Source organism: Caretta caretta, chromosome 3 (assembly GCF_965140235.1).
Source record: "Caretta caretta isolate rCarCar2 chromosome 3, rCarCar1.hap1, whole genome shotgun sequence".
Classification (NCBI taxonomy): domain Eukaryota; kingdom Metazoa; phylum Chordata; order Testudines; family Cheloniidae; genus Caretta; species Caretta caretta.
Window position 1 is genome coordinate 122,131,719 of NC_134208.1, and position 24,973 is coordinate 122,156,691.

The 24,973-nt window shown below is 41.3% G+C and overlaps 1 protein-coding gene across 1 annotated transcript in view; it reads left to right on the forward strand.

Annotated features, from left to right (window-relative positions):
* IGF2R (insulin like growth factor 2 receptor) overlaps window positions 1-24,973 on the forward strand; it is a 92,451-nt gene that overhangs the window by 12,812 nt on the left and 54,666 nt on the right. The window contains exons 2-14 of the mRNA XM_048844078.2: window positions 1,885-2,018; window positions 7,424-7,548; window positions 9,793-9,891; window positions 10,468-10,594; window positions 13,089-13,209; window positions 17,143-17,257; window positions 19,595-19,757; window positions 19,978-20,158; window positions 21,496-21,599; window positions 22,125-22,289; window positions 22,661-22,801; window positions 23,252-23,398; window positions 24,650-24,784. Of these exons, the coding sequence (XP_048700035.2) occupies window positions 1,885-2,018; window positions 7,424-7,548; window positions 9,793-9,891; window positions 10,468-10,594; window positions 13,089-13,209; window positions 17,143-17,257; window positions 19,595-19,757; window positions 19,978-20,158; window positions 21,496-21,599; window positions 22,125-22,289; window positions 22,661-22,801; window positions 23,252-23,398; window positions 24,650-24,784 (1,757 nt within the window). The remainder of the gene's footprint in view (window positions 1-1,884; window positions 2,019-7,423; window positions 7,549-9,792; window positions 9,892-10,467; window positions 10,595-13,088; window positions 13,210-17,142; window positions 17,258-19,594; window positions 19,758-19,977; window positions 20,159-21,495; window positions 21,600-22,124; window positions 22,290-22,660; window positions 22,802-23,251; window positions 23,399-24,649; window positions 24,785-24,973) is intronic.

Genomic DNA, 24,973 nt, shown 5'->3' on the forward strand with positions numbered 1-24,973 from the left:
CGACCCTTGAGGCACTGTGCTTGATACCTGTTGCCAACTAGACATCAAGCCGTTGATCATTCCCCGTTGAACCCGACAATCTAGCCAACTTTCTATCCATCTTATAGTCCATTCAATCCATGCTTTAACTTGCTGGCAAGAATACTGTGGGAGACAGCATTAAAAGCTTTGCTAAAGTCAAGATATATCACATCCACAGCTTTCCCCATATTCACAGATCCAGTTATCTCATCATAGAAGGCAATCAGGTTGGTCAGGCATGACTTGCTGTTGGTGAATCCATGTTGACAGTTCCTGATAACCTTCCTCTCCTCCAGGTTCTTCAGAATTGATTCCTTGAGGACCTGCTCCATGATTTTGCTGGGGACTGAAGTGAAGCTGACCAGTCTGTAGTTTCTCGGGTTCTCTTTCTTTCCTTTTTTAAAATATGGGCACTATTTTGCCTTTTTCCAATTGTCCGGGACCTCCCTCGATCGCCACGAATTTTCAAAGATAATGGCCAATGGCTCTGCAATTACATCAGCCAACTCCCTCAGCACCCTTGGATGCATTAGATCTGGACCCATGGACTTGTGCATGTTCAGCTTTTCTAAATAGTCCTTAAACTGTTCTTTCACCACTGAGGGCTGCTCACCACCTCCCCATATTGTGTTGCCCAGTGCAGCAGTCTGGGAGCTGACCTTGTCTGTGAAGACTGAGTCAAAAAAAGCATTGACTACTTCAGCTTTTTCCACATCTGTCACTATGTTGCCTTCCTCGTTTAGTAAAGGTCCCACACTTTTCCTGACCACCTTCTTGTTGCTAACATACCTGTAGAAACCCTTCTTGTTATCCTTCACATCCCTTACTAGCTGCAACTCCAGTTTTGCCTTGGCCTTCCTGATTATGCCCTTGCATGCTCTAGCAATATTTTTATACTCCTCCCTAGTTATTTGTCCAAATTTCCACTTCTTATAAGGTTCCTTTTTTGAGTTTAAGCTCACCGAAGAGTTCACTGTTAAGCGAAGCTGGTCGCCTGCTATATTTACTATTCTTTCTGCACATCAGGATGGTTTGTTCCTGCACCCTCAATAAGGCTTCTTTGAAATACAGCCAGCTCTCCTGGACTCCTTGCCCCCTCATATTAGTCTCCCTGGGGATCCTACCCATTAGTTTCCTAATGGAGTTTAAGTCTGCTTTTCTGGAGTTCAGGGTCTGTATTTTGCTACTCTCCTTTCCTTTCTTCCTCTTGTGAGGATCCTGAACTCAACCATGTCATGGTCACTGCTGCCTAGGTTGCCACCCACTTCCTCTACCAGTTGTCTGCTTAATTTTACTTCATGTTTTCATAGTGTCACTCCATTGTACTTGCAGTGAATGGAGAGCAATTTAGCTATTTACATACTTTAAAAATGAGTATGAAACTTTGTGCCTCCTTCAGTTGTTCTTTTGGTCTAGACATACATATTAGTACTCAGTCTTTCCTTCAGAAGCATCTCTCTCAAGCCCCTGTAATTTTTCTGGCTCACATCTGAATTCTCTGTCAACACCTCCATAGTATTGAGTGGCCAGATTTTTAAAGGATTATTCACAAGAGCTCTGTAGAGGTGGGTATCTATTATCACAAAGACAGCTGCTGAGTTGGAAGCATTTTCAGTCAGTGGTAAAGTGGCTAAATTTCTTCCTGTGTGTGGTGTTTTTGTTTTTTCCCTGGGACCATACACAAGTAACATGAAGGAATTCTTATACTACATCATATACAAACTTCAGAATTGGGATTCCAGCGTTATGGAGATTGTGGCATTCTTTGGTTAGATCTGATATTTCATGGATGGGTTTTTGGGTTTGAGTAAATGGTTGCAAATATGTATTAACTGACAGGCTATTTTCTTGTTTTTCTTTCAGTTATACATGGGAAGCAATTGATATAGATAAACATGTGCGTTATAAAATAAATCCCTGTGGTGGCATTGAAGACTGTAGTGGATCAAGTGCAGTCTGTGCATATGACCTGAATAAAAAGGTCTATCTGTCAGTAGGTAAGTTAATGTTTTGTTTCTTACGATGTCAACATTCCAAAATATAGAGAACTTCTGGCATGTTTACTGTAGCTTCTCTCCAGGTTTTCTAATGTATGTTAGCCATAACAATATTTCTTAAATTACAGAATAAAATTTTAATCTAAGATTTCTACCACTGCATACTAAATCCTTTTTCTTATGCTGGTTAACTTTTACCCAGTTTACAAGAGTTTATAGCAGCTATTCATAGCTTCCAAGGTCAGAAAGGATCAGTCATCATCTAGTCGGACTTCCTGTATGATACAGGTCCTAGAACTTTTCTAAAATTCTTTTTGAACTAGAGCATATCTAATAATTTTTTAAAATAAAATTCTCCTCTAAACAGGAATAGCAACAGTATGTATTTCACTGTAATTCTGTTAGTATATCTACTTCTAGCACAACGTACACTGCATACGTGTGTGTTGGTTGAAGTATGGTTTTTATGTAGAAAACCAATGCTTGGATTAGATCTATCAACAATACCTCACTGGAGAAATGTCCCTCATTATAGACCCATAGTTACCCATGTCCCATGCAAACATGGTGTCTCCTCACTACTTCTGTTGCTGAAAATTATTTACTGTGAAGAAGTAATCACACAGAATTTTAAGCTTCTTGGATGAGTATTTTTGTGACCCTCCTCTTATTTGGTTATTTGTTTCACATTGGGTAGTGAAGGTGACTCTGGAGATCACGTGATTTGATTATTTTTCACTTACGTTTGTCATCACTGTGCATTTGATTTGATCTTGGGGAAACTGACAAATCTGTTTGGTTCAGTTCGTTTGTCCCTTTTAAAAATTGTTGAGGGTGACCAGAAAGCTGGATAGATGGTGGTTTTGATTCCACATGGCTAATGCTCTTATTCCTCTTTCACTGTGTGGCTTAAGATAGTTGTCAAAGGCATGCAATAAAAGACAGAGGATGTGCAATGTGGTTGAGTAAAGGAACTTGAACTTTTGAATTTCCTGACAACTTGTGACTTTTTAACAGTGTGTTAACTTGACATTTTTTCTTTTTTAACAAATCATATTGGAGGCAAAATGAGATGGTGCCAATAAGTGTTTAGAAACAAAATACAGATTTTGTTTCATTGGTTGTCTGAACCCCACTCCTAGGTGGGTTAAACAGGGCTTAAGTAAAAGTTTGATTCACCAAGGTGCTTAAGCCATGTGCCCAACTTTAAGTAGCAGAAAGTTTAAGGGTTGTGTGGCAGCTCCTGTCCCACAGGGCTGGTTGGGCTCCCTGCTCCAGGCCCTGTAACTTCTGGGGTCCCAGCGCCACTCAGGTTTGGCCCAGCTGTCTTGATGACGGGAGTCTGGGTAGGTCGAATTTGAGTGAATGGCACTGCAACCTCATGAGCCAGGTCACAATTCCACTCCCACAATTTTGATCCAGTCAGGGGACGGGGCCAAACCTGACAGATGCTGCAGCCCCAGAGGTTGCAATGTCCCAAGCAGAGAGCCAAGCCCAGCGAGACCCACAAAAGAGGAGCTGCCACTGTGAGGTGAGTGCCTGGCAGGATCCGACCGAAACAACCTCAAGGCAGGGCTGTAACCAGGGCAGGGCGAGCAGGGTAGCTGCCCAGGGTGCAAAGTTGTGAGGGTGGCTTGGGGTGGCAGGGCTCAAGGGAGGAGTGCCACCTCCACCTCCTGATTCACCTCAGCAGGCTATCCAGCCTGTCTGAGCTGGGGGAGTGCAACCAAAAAATCAGGGGGAGGCCCGTGACCCCATGAAAACTTCTTACTGCATGTGTGAGTAGGCTTTTTTTCAAGCACTGAATAAAAATGTGGTTTTATTATGAAGAAAATCAAGCATTCTCAACACAGCTTGACCAGGTTTTCAAGTGCTCTCCAGCACATCTGTAACATTGCAGAATTGTGTAGAAATTGCACATCTTAAACAAAACTTGTATATTGTCTTGATGAAAAGGGTGTTGCCATGCCTGCCACATTGTGTAGCACATACTGACTCATCCAGAGCTGGCATTCTTTGTGAGAATTCAGACTGTATATGCAATATGTCAGCTGAGGAAACTACAGCAGTAGTAATAGAAATGGTTGTAAAAGTAGAGTTACTTCTAAACTGAAGTGACACTTATACCATGCATCCCCTGTGTATCCTGTCATTTTATTTTTGTTTGCTTTCCTCTCATGCCAATGTTAATTGTGCATTGTAACCTTGCCTTCAGTGGGTTACAGATAATTAATTGAATGCTCCTGTACATTGCTCCTCACCACAGCATGTGGGTTCTCTGAATAGCTGTTAGGGCGTTAATGTCCTAAAATGTGTCCCTGTAGCTAAATTAGCATAAGCTTTTAGCTCCTCTTGTAATAGAGGCCCTAGAGTAGAGTGAATGTAATGTGTTAGTGGGTAAGTTTCCATTGTGATTCACACCCATTTCGTTTCCATCTGTAAGGTTTGTAACCAACGTAGGTTTCCTCTTCATAGTTGTCAGTAGGCTGTACAGCTCACAATGATAGAGCTTGCTGATATCTGCATCACAAATTCCACCCATCCCAGCTTATCTGCAGGCCTGGACAAAAGGGCCGAGTTTCAGCTAGCCTGGTGGTAATGCCTTCCTGCTGGCACTAGGATTTCTGGGGGGGTGGGTGGGTGGGAGAGTGGGGGAGAGCATTGGCAGTGGGCACTGTCTCAAATTCTGATGCCTGGTGTTCCTGCAGTGTCAGTGTTCCCTTTATCAATGTTAACCCTCTTTTCTCTTTCCCCATCTTGTCCAAGTCTTCTGCAAATATTCAGAAGGTTCCTTTTGCTCCCAAAACACATTCCTTTTTGGGTGTCCTCACTTAGCTCTGTTGCTTGCTAACAAGTAGGTCTGGAGTAGGGGAAATGTGTTATGGGAAACCTAGCTAACTTGAACCACAACCAAGTAGCCTGTTTTTAAAGGTGTCAGACTACATCTATATGAGATGGAAAATCATTGACTGGCATGCATTCAAACATGACTTGTTTTCCTAGTTGCATCAGGGCCTGGAAGCAGAGGGAAGTAAAAAGGGAGGAGTAAGTATCATGCTGGCATTTAAAGAGCACTTGCTCCAGTGTGATAAAATTGTGCCAGGCAGGCTGTGTTTCCTAGCTGTACAAAATTAGTGTGTGGAGGGGAGCAGGAGGATATGCAGTCAGTGTAGTAAGGTGGATTTTAGTGTAACATTTTATTCTTTTCTTAAAATTAATAGAAATATTAAAATAGGTCTACAGCGGAACATTCGTGTGGACTGAAAATGGGCACCAAGATAATTGAGGAGTAATGATAAACAACTGTGTAGACAGCTAGTGAAGAGGTGTCTAGTGGGCTGTGGTGTGGAGCTGTGTTGGGTCAGGTCTTAATATCATCGTTAATCTGGAAGAGGGGAGCGAACAGCATAGTGAATAAATGTTTCATACTGGGCTGAGTTGCAAACAGTACTTTGGTTGGAGAAATAAGACAAAAACACTTAGATTAGAAACATCGACAGAAAATAACAAAATGAGATGCAGCTTGAGGGAGGAAAATTCATCTTAATAGACTCTGTGAGGAAAATAATTCAAGATGCCCACACTCAGTAAATAGGAGAAACTCTGGAGGCTGTAAGACAGAAAGACCTTGAGGTGGACAACCAGTTAGCTAGGATTGCAGTGTGACATGTATGCATTGGCCCTTTTTGCAGCCACTGGGGAGCGGCCTTTCTGTGTGGGTGTGGTGCATCACGTTCAGTTCTGAGCATGGCATTGCCATGCTCCCATACACTGGAGGGCAGTTTAAGGACTGCAAACATGGTCATGGGGGGCAGAGATTGATATGGGGAATGAGCCAAGCTCTCTCAAAAGCAGCTGCTTAGGGGGAGGAGAAATGTAAATCTTAAAATATTTGAGAGGTGCAAACCTCAAAGGAGGAGAGGAATTATTTATTATGGTACAGAAGCATAACTTGAGGTGTTAAGGTAAAAATAAGAGGGTGAGTTTAGACTTAATATCAGGAAGTAGCTCCTGATGGTGAGAGAGAAGACTCTGGAATAGTCTCCCAAGAGGTGTGATGGAAGCTCAGTCACATGAGGTGCTTTAAAAGTAGCATCTTAAGCAAGGCTGCATGGATAGATAGATTCTCTTCCCCCCCCCCCCCTTATGGCCTGTCCCCATGCACATTCATTGTAGGCACTTGAGCCCAGATCTTCAAAGGTATTCAAGTGCCTGACTCCCAAATACCTGTGAGGATCTGGGCCTTGTCTGGTAGTGGGGTGTTAAGTTATACTGATGCAGTGCCTAGAGGTCTCAGGTAGGCCAGGGCTCCCTTGTGCTATACACTCGTACATACAGAGTAAATAAGTCTCTTCCCCAAAGAGCCTACGGTCTAAAACGCAAACAAGGGGATGGTGACAGAGAGAAGGGAGGATGGGTAACAAAGAAGATGGTTTAGCACTGACTAGCTGTAAGTACAGTTCTTAGCCAAAAGGTTGTAGCTATATAACAAAAGAACGCTCCTAATCAAAATGTGTACTGCCTTTAAACAGACTGAATACACCGCAGCAATATTGCATTAATAAATACTACTCACAATTGCTATAGCTGGAAAAACAAGAGGATGAATTTTAATTTGAAAAGCATGAGGGTAAAACTTTCAGAAATGCCTAAGTCACTCTTGAAAAAAGATTTAAGTTTTGTAAGTCATAGAATCATAGAATATAAGGGTTGGAAGGGACCCTAGAAGGTCATCTAGTCCAACCCCCTGCTCAAAGCAGGACCAATTCCCAGTTAAATCATCCCAGCCAGGGCTTTGTCAAGCCTGACCTTAAAAACCTCTAAGGAAGGAGATTCTACCACCTCCCTAGGTAACGCATTCCAGTGTTTCACCACCCTCTTAGTGAAAAAGTTTTTCCTAATATCCAATCTAAACCTCCCCCACTGCAGCTTGAGACAATTACTCCTCGTTCTGTCATCTGCTACCATTGAGAACAGTCTAGAGCCATCCTCTTTGGAACCCCCTTTCAGGTAGTTGAAAGCAGCTATCAAATCCCCCCTCATTCTTCTCTTCTGCAGGCTAAACAATCCCAGCTCCCTCGGCCTCTCCTCATAACTCATGTGTTCCAGACCCCTAATCATTTTTGTTGCCCTTCGCTGGACTCTCTCCAATTTATCCACATCCTTCTTGAAGTGTGGGGCCCAAAACTGGACACAGTCACTTAAGCACTTCTGAAAATTTTTACCCTGGGTCTGTCTTAATGACTTAATTTATTATTCTTTGTTTTAAAGTTGCCTTTAAATGTGGATTTGTATGTTGTCTTGTGTAGTACTTAAGCTTAACAACAACATAGGATATTCTTGATGTACCAAGTAGAGTTTTTTATAAAGTACTGTATTATTGCAGCTCTTATCTCTTCATTTAGGTGACTCCTCTTTGAAAAGAAGTTCTCAATCACTTCTTGAGTTCAACACGACAACGCCCTGTTCGCAGCAAGGCGCTCAACATGTTGTTCAAAGCAACATTAACTTCCTTTGTGGGAAGACTCTGGTGAGTCTGTCATTTGTTTCCTTATGTCCTTTGTGCAAGTAACTTCTTCAGGTCACTGGAAGAGCTCGGTGTAAACTCAAAAGCTTGTGTCGCTCATCACAGAAGTTGGTCCAGTAAAAGATATTACCTCACCCACCCAGTCTCTTTAACTCCCATTTAGTCAGCATAGCTTGTGGTTTTTCTAAACTTTCTTTCTTTTTGGAAGAATCTTAAATGATACCTCAGTTTGTGATGCTACAGATGTGATTACACCAGTTCTTGGAAACTCCCATGACAGCCCATGCTCTCCAAGAATGTGTATTGATCTCAGATTGTGGGATAGGCAAGCCATGCGTGATGATATTAAACGAACCGCTATCTTGATTCATTGTGTTTTGCTAGGTCTAGTCAATGACTCTTTTCTGGTTCTTTAATGCTTTCAAATGGATTTCAGTATAGTATTTTCACAAACTATGTAATAGAATAAATTAAAGTCAGCAGCATACAGAGCACCTGAAAGCTCTTATTTAAGTGTCAGCTTGAGTAAACTGCGGACTTAAAATAGATGAAATAGAACAGTATCAAAGAATATGACCAAATTCCATTCTTACAAGCTAATATATGGCTCTCGAACCAGTGTTTAGGTTTGTAAAGTCCTTTTATTTTAATGTAGTGTTTTCTGATAATTGCTAGAAATCAGAAATAAATATTGCATTGGTCAGAAAACAAACTCAGACCTCTGACTAATCCCTCTTTGGGACAGCTTCATGTAAGTTTTTAAAACTTTAGTACAGATGTAAAATTCTAGTTTAAAAGGTTTTATTTTCTGATACTTGATGTCTCCAGACTCTCACCTCCCAAACTCTTACTAGCTGAAGCGATCAGAGCTTGGAGTCACTTATACTAGGACCCAAACACTTCAAGAAGTGATGCTATTGGCAATGATAACTTTATTACACACCTTTTTGGAAAGCAGGGTAACTTAGACTGTTATGTGAAGTGTCAGTACATCAAAGTTTTTTTTAAAAGTTTCACACTCCACATGTGACAAATTGAAGAGAGAGGGTGGAGGCGGAAGCTCAGAGATCCTTTTGCCCTTTCTACATTAGTTTTCCAGTGACAAGAAAATTGTCTGTTATTGGTAAACTGTAAGAGCCAGTGTGGCCAGGGTGTGACTTTGCTAGAACTAGTTAAAGATTTCACATGATTAGGACACCGCAAACTCTTTATCTTTAACAAAATGATCTCCTGTTGATATTGGCTGGCACAACTTTTTTTAAAAATAGCTTCTTGACAAGGATGTGTGTATGTACTAGTGTGGTGGGGACTATGTACTAGTGTAGACAGGCCATAGAGATCTTTTACCACCTCCTTTCCATCCTTCATCTGGAAATGGAAAGCTTGCTCTGCCTGGGATATTCATAGGTAAATAAACTTAGTTTCCATGGCTGTCCAGCCCTGTCCATGTTAAGCACTCCTTAAAGTACTAGACTGACTTAACAATAAGCTATGGTTATTGCATTATTAAACTGATGGTGTGATTGGGCATGAAAAGCTTGAATCTGAACCAGGCCTATCAAAACTAGTTTTTCCTTTCCAGAAGAGATCCCTTGCTGGTGTATGGTTCGAGAGAAGGTTAGTTTCTCTGGCCTTAATTGGTAATTGGTTGTGGGATAAATGGCAGGCAAAAAATACCTACCTATGGATGCTAAGGTAGGGAGACATACATTAAAAATGCATTGTCTTGCTAAAACATAAATCATGGCAACCAGAGACCTGCTTTTCACAATTGCTGAGCACCTGATGTCCCTACTGACTTCAGCTGAAGTTGTGGGCACTCAGCCTTTCTGAAAATAAAGTCTCTAATTTTGGCCTGTAAAATGTAGCGCAAATTGTACACCTTGGAAATGAGGGGTTACTTTTGAGGGCTCACGTACTCAGTGTGGTATACGTCATATGAACGGACAGCTAGGACTTTCCTGTGTTTTTTGGCAGTATGCCTCTGCCTGTGCTTTCTAACAGCTTTCCTAAGTAATGACTAAACTTGCCATTAATTGACTGGGTCATGTCATCGTTTCTGAGTACTATCCATGCTATTCTTATTGTCAAGAAATAATTTGGATGATTGCCTCTTTTTAAAAAAAAACAAACAAAAAACTTCTGTTTTGTTGGTACTGACTTCTTAACCTCTTTTTATTTTTGATTTTTTATTTTATAGTTATAAACTGAAAGCTAACTATTGATTTCATGATCTTTTTAAAATAGGGATCCCCAGAACTTGTTACTGCAACTGAGTGTGTGCACTATTTCGAATGGAGGACTTTTATTGCTTGCAAGAAAGACTCATTTAAAGCCAAGAAAGAGGTAATGTTCATAGCTCATGCAATGCATAAGGTGACTTCACCAATTTTGCAGTCTTCAGTTAGAAGAATGGAATAGTCGGTCAAATAGTACTCTTGGTTTTTTACAGCATACATTGTTAGAAATCCCATTGTTCAGTCTTAATATATAGCAACTCGGGCACAAATAGCAATTAAAACTTCACAAAAGCTTTGTCAACTTTTTTGAAATGAAAATCCACCTTTTAAAAATTATGAATATCCTGTTAGAACAAATTCTTTAATAGCTTTAGTTAACAAAGATGAGAATTTTAAGTAACTCTCCAGTACTTGTGCCTGTGACTTTTGCTTTCTGCACGGTAAAATGAGAGTGAAGGGTTTTCACTTTTGCTTGTGCAATAGCCAACATTGTGAACATTTTGCCTTTAGTGGGGAGCCCGGTGTTTTTAATGGAATTATTTTGAGTTCTGGGCAAACCTTTCCACTGCTAGATTTTATAAAAATCAGTTGTCTTTGGAAAAAGTATTTCGTGTCCTATGATGTCTCTAACTAGTGTGGTATGGACTTTACGTGGAATTAACTAACATGTTTAACTTTCTAGGTACCATGCTACGTTTTTGATGATTTGAAGAAACATGACTTGAATCCACTGATCAAGACTTCAGGAGGCTACTTGGTGGATGACTCAGATGACGATTCCTTGTATATAAACGTCTGTAGAGACCTAGGTCTGAACCTCTGTGTACAGTATATGTGTCTAAGTTGTATGAGTTATGGCAGTACTTACTAATGCCTCTTGTAAAGACTATCTGGTTTTATTTCCTGTTAAACCCCACTTTTAGGAGTTTATAACTCTCTATTGTTTTAATCCATCTTTGATTTGAAATGTGGCTTTGAAGGCAGCTTCCCTAGAGCAGTCTTCCAGAACAGTTGAGCTATTTGAAAAACAGTGTCCTTTTGGATGGCAAAGGGGTTGTCTTAAAATAGTACAATCCAATCTGAGGCTTCTCTGCTGAGACTGGCAACAAAGGTAACAGTTATGGTTGCTCTCTTGTTGCTGTCATCTGTCCATTGGCTTCATGTTTCTTAGGCCAGAGCGAAAGCTAGCGATAATAGCTCAATGTGGGCTCCAATTCAGCCAAGCACTTGCTTATGATTTAGTTGGGGATTGGCCCTGCTTTGAGCAGGGGGTTGGACTAGATGACCTCCTGAGGTCCCTTCCAACCCTGATATTCTATGATTCTACACTTAACTTTAAGCATGAGTAGTCCTATTGAAATAATGTGCCTAAAGCACGGGTGGGCAAACTACAGCCCATGGGCTGGATCTGGCCCCTTAAGGCTTTAGATCTGCACACAGGATTGCCTTCCTTGTGGCATTGCAGGCTCTGCGCCGCTCCCAGAAGCGGCCGGCACCATGTCCCTGTGGGGGAAGCAGAGTGCTCCGCGTGCTGACCTCACCTGCAGGGACCGTCCCCTGCAGCTCCCATTGGTCAGGAACGGGAAACTGTGGCCAATGGGAGGTTCGGGGGAGGTACCCACAGGCAAGGGCAGCATGTTGAGGCATGGGAGGCACTGGTGTGCACCGCTGCCACCCTGGAGCTGCTCCAAGGTAAGTGGTGCCAGGCCGGAGCCCACGCCCCTCCTGCACCCCAGCCCCCTGCCCTGAGCCCCAGCCGTACCCTGCACCCCTGCCCTGAGCCCCAGCTGCACCACGCATTCCCTCCCGCCGCCCCCCCAACCCTGTGCCCCAGCTCTACATTCATGGCCCTGTATGTAATTTCCCCATGCAGATGTGGCCCTTGGACCAAAAAGTTTGCCCACCCCGGCATAAAGTTTAAATATTTAAATGATTTGCTGGTTTGATACTTATTTTGTCCAATAGTGGGGAGAATGGAGACAATATAAGCAGTTCTAACAGCAGAGAAATTTCTTCACAGGCTGAATTTCATACATATTAGATAACTCTAACAACAAATTAGTTTTTCTACACTGCATTGCTTTTGCATTTTTAACCATGTAAATGAAACTGGTCTTTGTTCTGTTAGAAAGAAGCGTGTATGAACTTTGCCCACAGAACAAACTAAGTCTATGATTTTATTTCAAATCCTATTGGCCTGAAACTTAGTGTTGGAAGTTACATCTTTATTTAATATCAACAGGACGTCAAAACAAAATGGTCCGCAGGTTTCTATAAAATATTGCTGGCCAAAAATCTCAGGATTTGCATTTGTTTTAATATAGTGTTGCTTATCACCCTGGTATCTGAGTGGTTCTCCCTAGAACAATGTTTCTCAACGACCAGTCTGTGGACTGGCGCTAGTCCCTAAGATCTCCCTGACACAGTTTAGGAAGGCAGCAATCTGGTCCCTGATACCAAAAAGGTTGAGAAACACTGACCTAGAACATTCAGTTGAGATTAATGCCTGCAAATTGTCAAATTCCCCATTTCTTTTTATCCCTGATTTGTAAAGTGAATACCCATAACTGAGTATTGCACACATACTAGGAAGAGCCTTAAAAACCTAGAATAACTCTTCTCCAAAATTCAATATAATTGGACATGTACAATAGATGTCTTCAAATCTTTGTAAACTTTGGGGTTTTTTAATGTAATGTTTGAGGGTTGTATTATTCCAGTTTGTTTCCATCAGTATGCGAAAATCTTCGTATGTATGGAAGTTTATATTAGTTGTAGCTATTACTATAGTAGTAGAATCACTTTAACATGGTAGTCTTGACTGGAACTACAGCTAGTATTCTAATCCCACTTGCTTTGAAGTAAACTGCAAAATAGACTAGGCGAACATACTGATTAAAATTCCATAATTGGACTTTCTTCACATCTAGAATACTGCTCAGTGGAAGGAAAAAGCTATTACAATGAGAATTTGAAGTTTCTAGCTTCTGAATGTGTTAGGTTTTTTTTGTTTGAAGTTAGATGACATCTTTTCAGCTAGAAGTAGTGGAAGTGTGCATTTTATCTCTTTCATGGCTTCAAATCCTCAGCAATCTTTTTTCCCTAATTTTAGCTTGCCAATAATAAAACCATTTGAGTTCAAACTGTACTTTTGAAAACTTTAGTCCAAGGCTTTTAAACCCCCCCTCAAACTTATGAGCTGTAAAGGGGTTTAGAATGAACACTGCTTCAGTCTAATGTAACTAAATACTTAGCGCTGCAACAAAAACCTCATTTGAGTGATATCTGGTATCCTCCTAACAGGAAGCTCAAGCAGCGAAACCAGAAGTTGTCCTGTGGGTAGTGCTGCATGCTTGTTAAGTGGAGGCCATGCTTTTGATGTTGGCAGTCCTCAAGAACAGCTGAAACTGCGTGACAAAGACAGGTACTTTTGGTGGTACTTTTAAATGTCTGAAAATCTCGTGTATATATTTATAAGGGCTCCCTTTTGTGTTTATGGACAAAACACTGTTTGTTATTTGGCTGATATATATTCCTTAGCATTTCGTGCTAATGTATATATTTCAACATATTTAATTACCAAGAGAAAGATAAAATTGGAAGGTGGCATCTTTTTTGTAGACAGGCATGAGGAGACTAGGTTTTTAATGTATTATCATTGCCATAAAGTAAACTTCTAGTCTTTTTTTTTTTTAACCCCATGGGCATGCTTTACATATAAAAAGTTCTGGAGGATGAGGCAACTACCTAGCTTTTCTTTAAAGAATAAGATGAAATTATTGGTGTCACTCTCTGGTGGCATGGGATGGTCATTGGACAGGATGCCCCAAACAAAGGACTGAGTTCTAATTCCAGCTGTTCCAGTGACCTGCTGCATGCCCCTGGGAAAATCATTTGGCCTCTGTCTCACTTTACTTTATCTCACACAGATGTTACAAGGATTAGAGTCGAATGCTGCCCTTATGCGTTTGCATTAGCTGCCTCTTGGCTTCTGGGTATAGTAGAAGGTGCTGGCTGTGACACTAAGTTGTCTAGTATCTGCCAGCCTGAGACCCCGTCTCTCCTTGTGTGACGCTGCCACAGCTGAATCAGAGGCTCTAAGCTTCCTTGGTATTCAGTAGAGAGAGGTCCTAGGAGGATGTTCTCCAAGGGGGGCCTCTCAACTTTGGAATTAATTGGGTTGGTCTGAAATGGCCCAATTTTGGTGGGGAGGAGAGTCAGATGAGTGTATAGATTTTTATTTGGATGGGGTTGGTATTGGGTTTTCGTGGCAACACAATGGATGACGTTTCATTTTTGAGCATTAGCTTTTTATGGCCCCTTTGAGCTTATTCTTCTCTTGTTGCCTGTGGGGAGCACTGCTTACCCATCCATTCTTACAACACTCACTCCTTGATTGATACCCTGCCAAATGCATATTGCTAGTGGAACTGCAGAGCAAACCAGGTCACTGTGAAGCAGACCAGGGGCTGGGACTCCAATTATATGGAAGCCAGTTAAAATAAGTCAGGTAGTGAAACTGATGGACTTTAATGACTAGCTTGAATAAAATCATTTTGGCTTTGCTGCACAGGATGACAATTCAAAATGTGGTTGCCAAAAATACTAACATGGGCCTCGTAGACTGAGAATTAAGAACATCTGCCTGTACTAGTTCTCCTGTTAACTGGAAAGTTCCTGACACAAGATTGATATACAGGAAATAAAACAGTATTCTCGTCTTTCTGATTTTGTAAGCTTGTGCGTGTTACAAGTACAAATATATCCACATAGCTGAAAGAATATGGTGACCTACAAAAGGTGGCTTTGTTTTTTTTAAAACTGGGCTCGTGACCCTTTATGCTTCGTGATGTATACGGAATGCCTAAAAGGTGGCTTTCCTTGCTTCTGTTGGAGGACTTGCTGAGTCTTTGGGATGTGTATTGGCACTTGCACCTTAAATCAAGGGCCTGGGAACAGGACTGCTGAATTTTTAGTGAAGCCTTCCTCCAAAAGATTCTGATTAACATCAATGACTTGTTTAAAGACACACAATACAGAGTCTTAAACTGACTAAAATCCATTCCCTTCATCTGCTCTAATATCCATTGCCTTCATCCATTCCCCTTCATTGTCCTAGCTCTTGTGATTTCACCATTTCCTGAGTTCTTAGTATACCTTAGGCTAGGGAGAATCTACATTTCTTATATAATATTTAACATAAACTACATTACAAAAATATTAAGGTTGCAGTGTCAGGAACTCAAAAGGTTGCCTGTGCAGCCTTAATTCAGTCTCCTTATGGATATGCCTTACCATACCATCTTTAATAACATGATCATGGCCTGTTGTTTTCCATAGGGCCCTTACCTCATTCAGTGTATAGGCTGGATCTGCTCAGGAAGTGAATCCGGGTTATGCAATGAATGAAGCATCTGTAGGACCCCTGCTTCCTTTGTTGCAGACTATGGAAGGTGTGTAGTGAAATGAGGCAGGAGATTGCAAGAAGATGGTTAAAGCAGTGGAATACTTCCCTGGAAAACTGGATTCTGTCCCTGCCTCTGCCACAGAGTTCCTATGTGATGCTAAGCAAGTCACTTAAACCAGACTTTTTGCAGGTGGTCACTTATAGTGTGGTGCACATTTTCTGGGAGCCCAGCTGGAGACCTTGAAGTCTGATTTGCAGAAGACAGCTGCAGCTAAAGTCAGCTGGGCTATGCTTTGAGCACAGTACTATATAATGCTAAGTACTCTGAAAAATCAGGTCCTGGGTGCCCAGTTTGAGACTCCTAAAATTAGTGGACACTCTCTTTTTACCTTAATTTCTCGATGACTCAACTGTAAATTTGGGATAATAGTCCCTCACCTCACAGGGGCTTTTTGAATTATTTGTGGAACAGTTTTTCTGTAGTGATGAGAAAAACCCATGAGAAAATGAATAATTTGGTATTCAGAGCATGATTTGAACACTGCAGTAAATAAGATAACCACATCAGACAAGGAATGGGGAAAAAAGAGTAGCTCCTCAGTAAGTGAGCACCCACCATTCATTCTGTGCACTGAATGAAGCAGGGGTTCTGTGGGGAAAAAATAGTATGTGAATGAGTGATTTTAAAGATGGTATCATCATCCATACACACAAGGGGACAGATGAATTAAGATTGTGCCAGCACTAGGGGGGGATGAGACCCACACTTTGAGTGGTTTTCTTGGAGGTTTACTGACAGCAGAAGAATGGTGAAACCAGGGAATGTTGGGTTCCATTCCAGCAGACTCAGGAGGGAAGTGAGCTCTAATGGGCACAGACCGCTTCTGTCCCTGTCCTGCCTTCCCCACCCCTGACTTCTCATCCCAGTCCTAGTGTCCCCGTCCAGATCCCAGCCTTCCTTACCCTCAACTCCTCACCCAGTCTGCCTTCCCTCTCCACTACTTCCCAGTCTCCCTCCCTCCCTGGACTTTTTGTCCAATCTGTTTTGCCCCTCCTTGCACAGTCTCCTTCCCTGTGCCCTGGTCTTGTCCTTTTTGTATTTGAGTGTGGCACCTTCCTCCTCCATGCTGCCTGGGCACTCACAGGGTCACTGGGAACGTGTGACAGTCTTCTGCTCTCGGTTCTGGTGCCTGTTCTGTCCCTTGCCCACAGCAGTCAGGAATAGTAGTTGCAGGAAAGTGCCATTAAATCCTAGATTGGAGCAAGTCCAGAGGATGGAAACTTTAGAGAATTTAGCAGGGAGGGTCTAACAGTTCTCTACTGAGAATGACTTATAATTGGGTCAAATTTGAGTGGATTGTCACAGAAACAGCAAAAGGCGCATTCCTCCTGCCACAAAAGCTAACCCCTGCCAAACTTCAAGTTTGTGCTAAAGATTCTCAGCAAAACAGTTGTAAGAACTTTTTGTCTTACATGTTCAATGTACCGTTCCCTAACCTTGATCTTGGAAATGGCTGAACTGTTTTGGATGCAACTTTCCAGAAGTTATCCGCCTGAGGCAGGTACCCAACATGGGAACTTTCAGACCGAATTGTTAAAATTTGGCCAAGTTATAAGCAACTGAAAATGGGGTCTACAATGGGAAGTGCCAGGGTACTTGAATAAGTAGTGCTGTCAGCTCTGCCTCTCATAGTTTTGGGAAAAGGGGGAAAATAAGGCTGAAGATTGTTGTAACTAAACAAAAAAGGCAGAAGCCCTTTTCCCCTCCCCCTTTGTAAGTCCCCCTTTAAAGATAGAATTTAATATTTTTAAAACTCTTCTCCCAGGGTCTCTGGGTAAATTGCAAGTATCCCATCCTTGATATTTGCTAGCATGTGCAGTACACTTTGTATTTATTTATAGTTGGAATTTTTTTGTGGCTTCCCATTTGTTTTTTTTTGTTTTTGTTAGGCTTGTACTGAGTTATGAGAAAACATACAGTGAAGAAGAGAAGCCAAATTTCTGTCTTGGCCATAATCCAGCAGTGACTATTACTTTTGTGTGCCCATCAAAGAGAAGAGGAGAGGTAATTAAACTTCTTTAGACTGCATTAATGATCATTCTCAGTTAACCTCTCTGCTTCAGCCTCTATTTTACTGAGAGCAGAAACCTAGTATGTGCTTTGCTGTTGGGGGTCATGAAGCTTATTAATGTTTGAGATCCTCAGGTGCAAAGTATTAATACTCACTTCAGTATTAGTGGGTTTTTTAAACTAAAAATATTTTCAGAGATAAATCAGCTGTAACTAGGAATACGAATTAGAGAAAAGGTGGGTGAGCTCCCAGCTCTGTGTAGCTTGAAAGCTTGTCTCTCTCTCATCAACATAAGCTGGACCAATAAAATCTATAACCTTGCCTTCCTTGTCTCTCTTATATCTTGGGACTAATATGGCTACAACAACACTGTAAACAATCATAGGAATACAAATGTCTTGAGGCTGTCTCCTAAAGAATCTCTCTTCTTTGGGTGACAACTGCTCTCGTCTGAATTTCAAATTGTGTTGAGATTGTTAGAACCTAGCATTGAGGTGGAAATAGTATCCCTCTCTAGAGCGTTATTCCTAGGCAAGATGTTCTGCTTGCTAATAAGTGCTGTTGTCCAACCTGATTTGTGTGACATGCTTCAAGTCTTTGTTCTGTGTAATTTGGTTTCATTTAAATCTGACCATTTGTCTTACATCTATTATTGCACCCATGCCTTTAGTCTGCAAAATAAGTGTTATGTGCTTTCTTTAAATTATCTCTGATCAGTTTTTAAAGTAGAATCATCCTTGTGTGTTAGATGTCCTATTTGGCATAACGGAATGTTATGAAAGAACTGATAACTTTAACATATCTAGCAACATCCATTTGTTCCAGCTCACATAATGGCATGTGATCTTGGCAGCAAGACACTCTCTCTTTTAAAACCAGGCTGAAATTAACATTGCTGACACTTTCTCTGCATAACCTGTCACATTTGCACGTTTTGGATTGGCCTTGTTCTAGCCTATTGTCCTTTTCCTGACCTAGATGGCTGTCTACACTTCAGCCAGATCACTCTTTAAAACTGATTGAATAAAGAATTTTTTCCCCGTTCATTTTAAAATACTCTGCATTTACATAACAGCCATGTTACAGGCAGATTTACTAATTCCACCTTTGCCCTCCCAATTTTCCTATGCCTGGCCAGTGTGTTTATACACTTGAACATTAATTGGGAAGCAAAAATATTAAATGCAGACTTATGAAGGAAAATATTTCTTACAAACTTTCTTTCCACTTAAAGCACATTCAAAATTTAAAGTGGTTTGTTCTCATGACCACATTTTCCTTCTGATTATTAAGTCATTATAAGGAGTTAATCTGTTGCTTATTGAATTAACTTCATCTTCGTCAGGAGATACGAATATTCGGATACAGTAAGTAAGTTTCCCAGAAGTTTTAACCAGATGGCAAGCTGGTGGGAGGGAGGCAAGAGATGAGAACTCTACAGTAAAAACCATTTACCGAAGTACTCTTTTGGGGGGATAGGTGAGAAAGTTGTCGGGGGTAGAGGAGACGGTGAATCCTGTGTAATTCAGTGTCTTATTCAGACAAGTGTCCCCATCCTTTTATTCATTTGAACTCTTGTCCCGTTAACAAGTAGAGTAGTCTAAGCATATGATTTGCAATTATAATCCTGGCTCTGATACAATCTCATGTTGGGCAAGCTATAGTCTATTAGTTGGAATTGTTTTACCAGTCTCTCAAGGGTGGTGATCTGTGCTTCTAAAGTGCTTTGAAGAAAACTGTTATAATGAAGTGTTCTTAAAGCTGTAGAAAGTCTTTTACCAATGTTAGCTGCGTTAAGTCAACTCTTAATAGTGATCATTTATTCTTCTGGTAAATATGCTATACCACTGATAACCTTTCAGGAATTTAGTCTTGTGCGCCACCTTTGTTTTAGACACACAAAAGACCAACTTTCTGGAATCTAGTGCTTAAGGTACATACCAAGAATCATCTTCAGGCATCTAAATAGGCTAAATATGTATCTAGTTGCCTATCGTAAGCACTAGATTCAAAAAGGTTGGTCACTCTTTTTGGTGTAGAACAAAGATACTGCACACATTTTATATAGATAAAATATACAAATGAAGATGACAAACTTGCGTAATATGCGGGAGTCTTTATTCTTTTTAAAAAAAAATTTTGCTCTTAAATTTCCAAAAGCATGGTCTTACTTTGCTGGAAACTTGACTTTCACCTAAATGGGCTGGGGTGGAATGGGAGGAAGGGGTGGAAGGGGTGTTAGTATACCTACCTTCCATTTGAGTTCTTGTGTCAAATACATTTAAAAAAAATGCTTTGTTCTTATTTAATCATGTTCACTTCCACATCAGCGCACGGGTCCCAAACTCACTGCCAAGCTCAACTGCCGGTATGAAATTGAATGGGTCACTGAATATGCCTGTCACAGGGATTACCTGGAAAGTAGGAACTGTAGTCTGACCAGTGAACAGCATGATATCTCCATTGATTTGACACCACTCACTCAGCAACAAAGTAAGTTCCTATTTTTCCTTAACAGAGAAGGGAGTGAATTCCATAGACCAAAACTGGAGCTTGGGATAGCATCCTGTATAGAGCATTTAAAAGCATTTGTGTCACCGAATTTCATTCCCAGTCTTGTATTCCAGTACCTGTTCAGGGTTGTTGCTTTTCTTTGAACCCTTTTAAAGAAAAAGGCTGCCACCTTAATAATTTTCTTTCCCCGTTTCCTTAGGCTATGTCACACCATATATGGCTAAAGATGAAAAAGAAGAGTATTACTATTACTTAAATATTTGTGAGAAAACCACTGCAGGCAACTGCAAGGATGCCACTGGATATGTTTCATCTTGCCAAGTAAAGTCTCAGAGTAACCAGCAAAAAGTGGCAGGAAAATTTAAGAACCAAACCCTCAGGTTTGTAAAGTCATCTGAGCCACGCCTTCAGATAGGTCACTGAAAGAGGGAAGGGGATAAACATTTGATAGAAACTCTGAGACTTGTATATAGAAACTGTTTTGTTTTGTAAAAGGTACAGAATACAGTAGGAGGATGAATAATTAAAGCAATCTCTAACAAATCCATTTGGAGTTTGAGTTAAAAATCATGGTAAAGCTTCGGCAGAGCCATGCTTGCAAGCACCATGGCAGCTGTACAGCACCAGAGGAGCTAAGGTGGCCCACAAGAGGCGGGAGTGCTAAAAAGTACTTCTGTCCCGTTGATGTCTAGACGTTCTAGCTGCTGCTCTTGAGTTGCCTCACTGAGTTTTGCTGGCAACATTACATCAGAATCCTGTTGGAGCCAGGCTATATAGAGTAATGAACCTGCTAGGGTTTCTTACTATATTGCATGCTTTTGCCATGTTGAACATATCTTATACTTCTGTGATGTACAATTTGTATTGTTTAGAACTGCAAACCCATGCAATGAAGCAAGATCTCTACATCCATATATTCCTTACTGAGGCACCTCTAAGCTAGTCTGGATGCTAGTATTTGCAAAACAGCACTCTTTAGATTTGATATACAGGGGGTGCCTCTTAACCTTGTTGTTCAGAACATACCCTCATAGCTTCTTGACTTTTTCTGGGTGGGACACTCTGAGGAATGACTTTCTCTCCATTCAAAAACAGAAATGTAAATTAGCTTCACTTTTTAATCTACCTGGCATGAAAATGTTTTCATGCAAAAGTTATATTCTTCCAATAAATGGAGTATTGGACACAGAGGAGATCCTAAATGAAAACCATAGAAAAATTTAATTTCTAGCAGAAACATCCAAGAAAAACATTCAGATTTTGTTCAGAAAATGTATAATTGATGCAAAATGAAATCCCATGCCATGTAGATTGATGGAGAGAAAAGTTAGGGCCTGAGTCTCCACTTATCTGCGCTTCATGTGGCCATTTATACCTGTGCAAACTGGTTGTAAAACACTACAAATCAGAAAGGTGTAAACACACAAGGTGCAAAACACAAGGTGGCGAATTGGGCCTTTAGTGTTAATTGTGAAGGTGTTTACAACAGAATTTCTCCATTATGGTTTACAAATCTCAGGGGAAAAGCAATTAGAATATTCTCAATTTGATGGAAAACTCAGTTGCTATGCTGAGTAACAATTCCTTCCCCTGGAAGGAGTGAAGCAGTAATCAATTGCATGAATTGGGCCTCCATTAGGTGGGACAAATAACATGGTGATGCCTGGTGGTAATGTTTTTCATAGCTTAACTTAAAGCATTGGGATTTTTTTATTAGGTACTCTGATGGGGATCTCACTCTAACATACCCAGATGGAGATGCATGCAGCTCTGGCTTTCATCGAATGACTGTCATAAACTTTGAGTGCAATGAGACTGCAGGTGAGAATATAGGTTACAATTACTTTACAGGGCTTTTGTAGCCTCTGTGTATGCTTTTGCTATTGAACTAGAGGAACTCCTCGTGTCCAAGAGCCAAGTGGTTATAAGCCAGCATGGTTGTATCTAATTTCTTATCTGTTGGTTAGGGGTAATTCTCTAGTTTAAGTACTTTAGCATCAAAAACTATCTTCGGTTGAGACTAATTGCACTGTCATTCCTGTCTACTATGGTAACTGCTAAAGAAATTTTCAACCAGCTAGAGAACACTTATCTTTAGTTTTAAAGCACTAACTTTATTTTTAATGTTCAGCCACCAAAGGGTCCGTTTCTTCGTTGTTGTTGTTTTCATGGTCTGCAGTTAATTCTGTGACTGATGCTGCAGTACATCTCACTGCCCTGGAATTACAGCTTTGTAATGTTTCTGCTGTGACGTGGATGCGAAAGGCATAAATGCCATTCCCAGACTTCCCCCATACCCCTTAACTTGAAACCTAATAGTCTTCCTGGGCTTTCTAACCCTATAAGGTAACGAAGGAAAAGGGGCCCCAGTGTTCACTGGGGAGGTGGACTGCACATATTTCTTCACCTGGGATACTAAATACGCCTGTGTTCGGGAAAAGGAAGACCTCCTTTGCAGAGTTGCTGATAAGAAGAAACTATATGATTTGTCACCTCTGATTCGCAGTTCAGGTACAGCAGCAAAAATAAACTACTGTTCTACGGACTATTTTCAATTTATCATGAAACCACGTGCTATTTTCTTAATTGCCACTTCTCCGTTGTGAGCCTCTTCTTAGCCTCATCTTTAGCTTTTGCATAGGTTCTTAATCTTCTCTTTTGAGTGTGATATTAACGTTCAATTTCCTTTTTATGCAAAAACCTCTAATAGAGGCTATACCTTTAAGAAGGAATTCAATTCTTTATCAGTCTCCACTCAAGGTCCCTTTATTTGCAGCTGTGGTTTTTAAACCGCTCATCATATTGTGGATGTGTTTGGGATATTAAGCAACCCTTAATCTTAGACAAGATTGTTTATTATATCTAAAATCTCTGGTTCCCAGAGTCAGCGCAGAATTGGGAAGCTGTGGACAGCAGTCCCGTCGAAGCAGACAAGAAACACTTTTTCATCAATGTCTGTCATAAAGTACTTCAGAAAGGAGCAGCTATTGTCTGCCCAGATGATGCAGCTGTTTGCTCTGTTGGTGAGTGCACAATTTTGAAACAAGTTTGTGTGGAATATTGCTTATAAAGATAGATAGCACTTCGTGACTGGTTTTGTAATAATTCAGAGGGGCACAAAGGCTGGGTGTGCATGGGGCTGGAGGAGAGAATGGGGATAAAGTGATGCCCTGTGGCCAGAAAAAGGCCTAGGAAAAACAGCATAAACATACTTTAACTAGAAATCGAAGAGAAGTTTTACTTTTCACTTTGTTTCCAGGCCTTGACAATGCTTTTAAGGTGTAAAACAGAAAAATTGCCATAAAATAATCATGCAAAACAGAAATTTCTCAGCGCTGTTTTTACTCTTCCTCCACCCCCTAATATTTAGATACTGGCTTCAGCTTTTTTCCAACTCAGGGAAATCACAAAATAGTCACTACTTAAAGTAAGCTTACTTTTTTTTCCTCTTCTCTCCCTCCTCCTACCCCCAGATAAAAATAACAAGCCTAAAAATCTAGGAACGTTCATGTCTTCTCCCAAAAAAGTTGGAGAGAGGATTCAGCTTACTTATTCGAAGGGAGACAGCTGTGGGAAAAACAAGATGATCAAAACTGTCATAACCCTTGTGTGCAAACCAGGTGAGAACGTTGACACGCATTTGTTTTCTAAGCTTTTTATAATGAAAGATAAAAGCAGAAATGTGTTTAACCATTAAAGCTCTTTGGCAAAACCTTTGCTAAAACACAACTTTTAATGAAATCTGGCGACTTTCGCTAGATCTAGTGACAGAACTGCCAAGTTGGCAACACTGGATGGAAGACAGACGGGAGGAGGTGAGAGCTGCAGGGGTGGGGAAGGAATAGGATTAACTGTGAGAGTAAGATAGATGCCAAGAGGGACTGGGGTTAAACAGGGAGGAGAGCAAGGGAGAGAACAAATGGGCGTTGGGGTAGGGGGAGAGTAGGGGAGACTTCGGGGATCAGAGCAGAGGGATATTGGGGCTAGGGCCATGGTGGAGACTGGGACTGAGGGCAGGGGGATATTGGTTGTCAGGGAAGAATAGGTGGCTCTGTAACTGGTGGTGAGAGGGCTCAGGGAGTTGTAGTCATCAGGAAGAAGAGCAGTGGAAGGAGCCTGGACAGCAGGCAAGTGGGCTCTGTGCAGGTTGGCTGGAGGGTCCCCGCTCCCTCAGAGGGATCTGAGTGGCTCTTCTGGTGGGGAGGCAGCGCTGGGCTGCTCTTGGCAGCCAGCCTTCGAGAGGTTGGCTGCGGGGTATTTGTCCAGGATGGGCTGTGCAGTGCAGCCTTTACTCTCCCCACTCAGGGGTTTTCTGTATCTGGAGGGGACCCTGGTGTGACGGGCTCAGGCTGGCTGGAAGGTGCCTAGGGAGAATCAAAGGAGAGATGGAGGCTGAGCAGGGTCTGGAGTGGGAGGGGATCCTCCTGGCCCCAGAAGTTCCAAGCTCCAGGCAGAGGGGTTGCAGAGCAAATGTCCCACTCCCTGCAATGGTGGCACCCTTTATACACATAGCTTTGACTCTTACTACTTTTCCCTATAACAGACCTGTATCACGTCCATGTACCCTAGCTTTAGCAAAGGAGAAATAACATTACTACTTAAAACCAGTTATGTGGGGGAGAATTTATAATCCAGTGTTTTTTTGAAGAGGTGTTGTAAGTCGGAGATATATTGTCCAAAAAAAAAAGTACCCTTTTTAATTTACCAGCTTCTGCATTCAATGGGAAAAGGGAACTGATAGCTCAGCCATCTGAAAGCTTTGCCTGTTTCAGGCTATTTGCTATTAAGGTTGGCAGAAGGGGCTTGAAAACAAACGGCAATCCATGTGACAATTCAGCCTCATACTGTCCCTCTTTTGGTTTTTATGCCAGGTGACCTAGAAAGTGCTCCTGTCTTTAACTTGGAGAGCGGCGAGTGTTTGTATGTGTTTGAGTGGTATACAGCTGCTGCCTGTGTCCTGTCTAAAACTGAAGGAGACAACTGCAGAGTCTCGGATGCTCAGGCAGGTATGTTCCCAACTCCCACAGAGGCTGGATTTGAGGGTTTTGTTAATGGAGAAATCTCAAGCTACGTGGACTTTCATATTTGACAACCTATTCTACACTTAATCGTTTTTAAAATACATAAAATGATTCTGAGGTTTTATAGTCACTCTTGCATTTGAAGCTTGATCTATGAAACTAGGCATGTGGAAA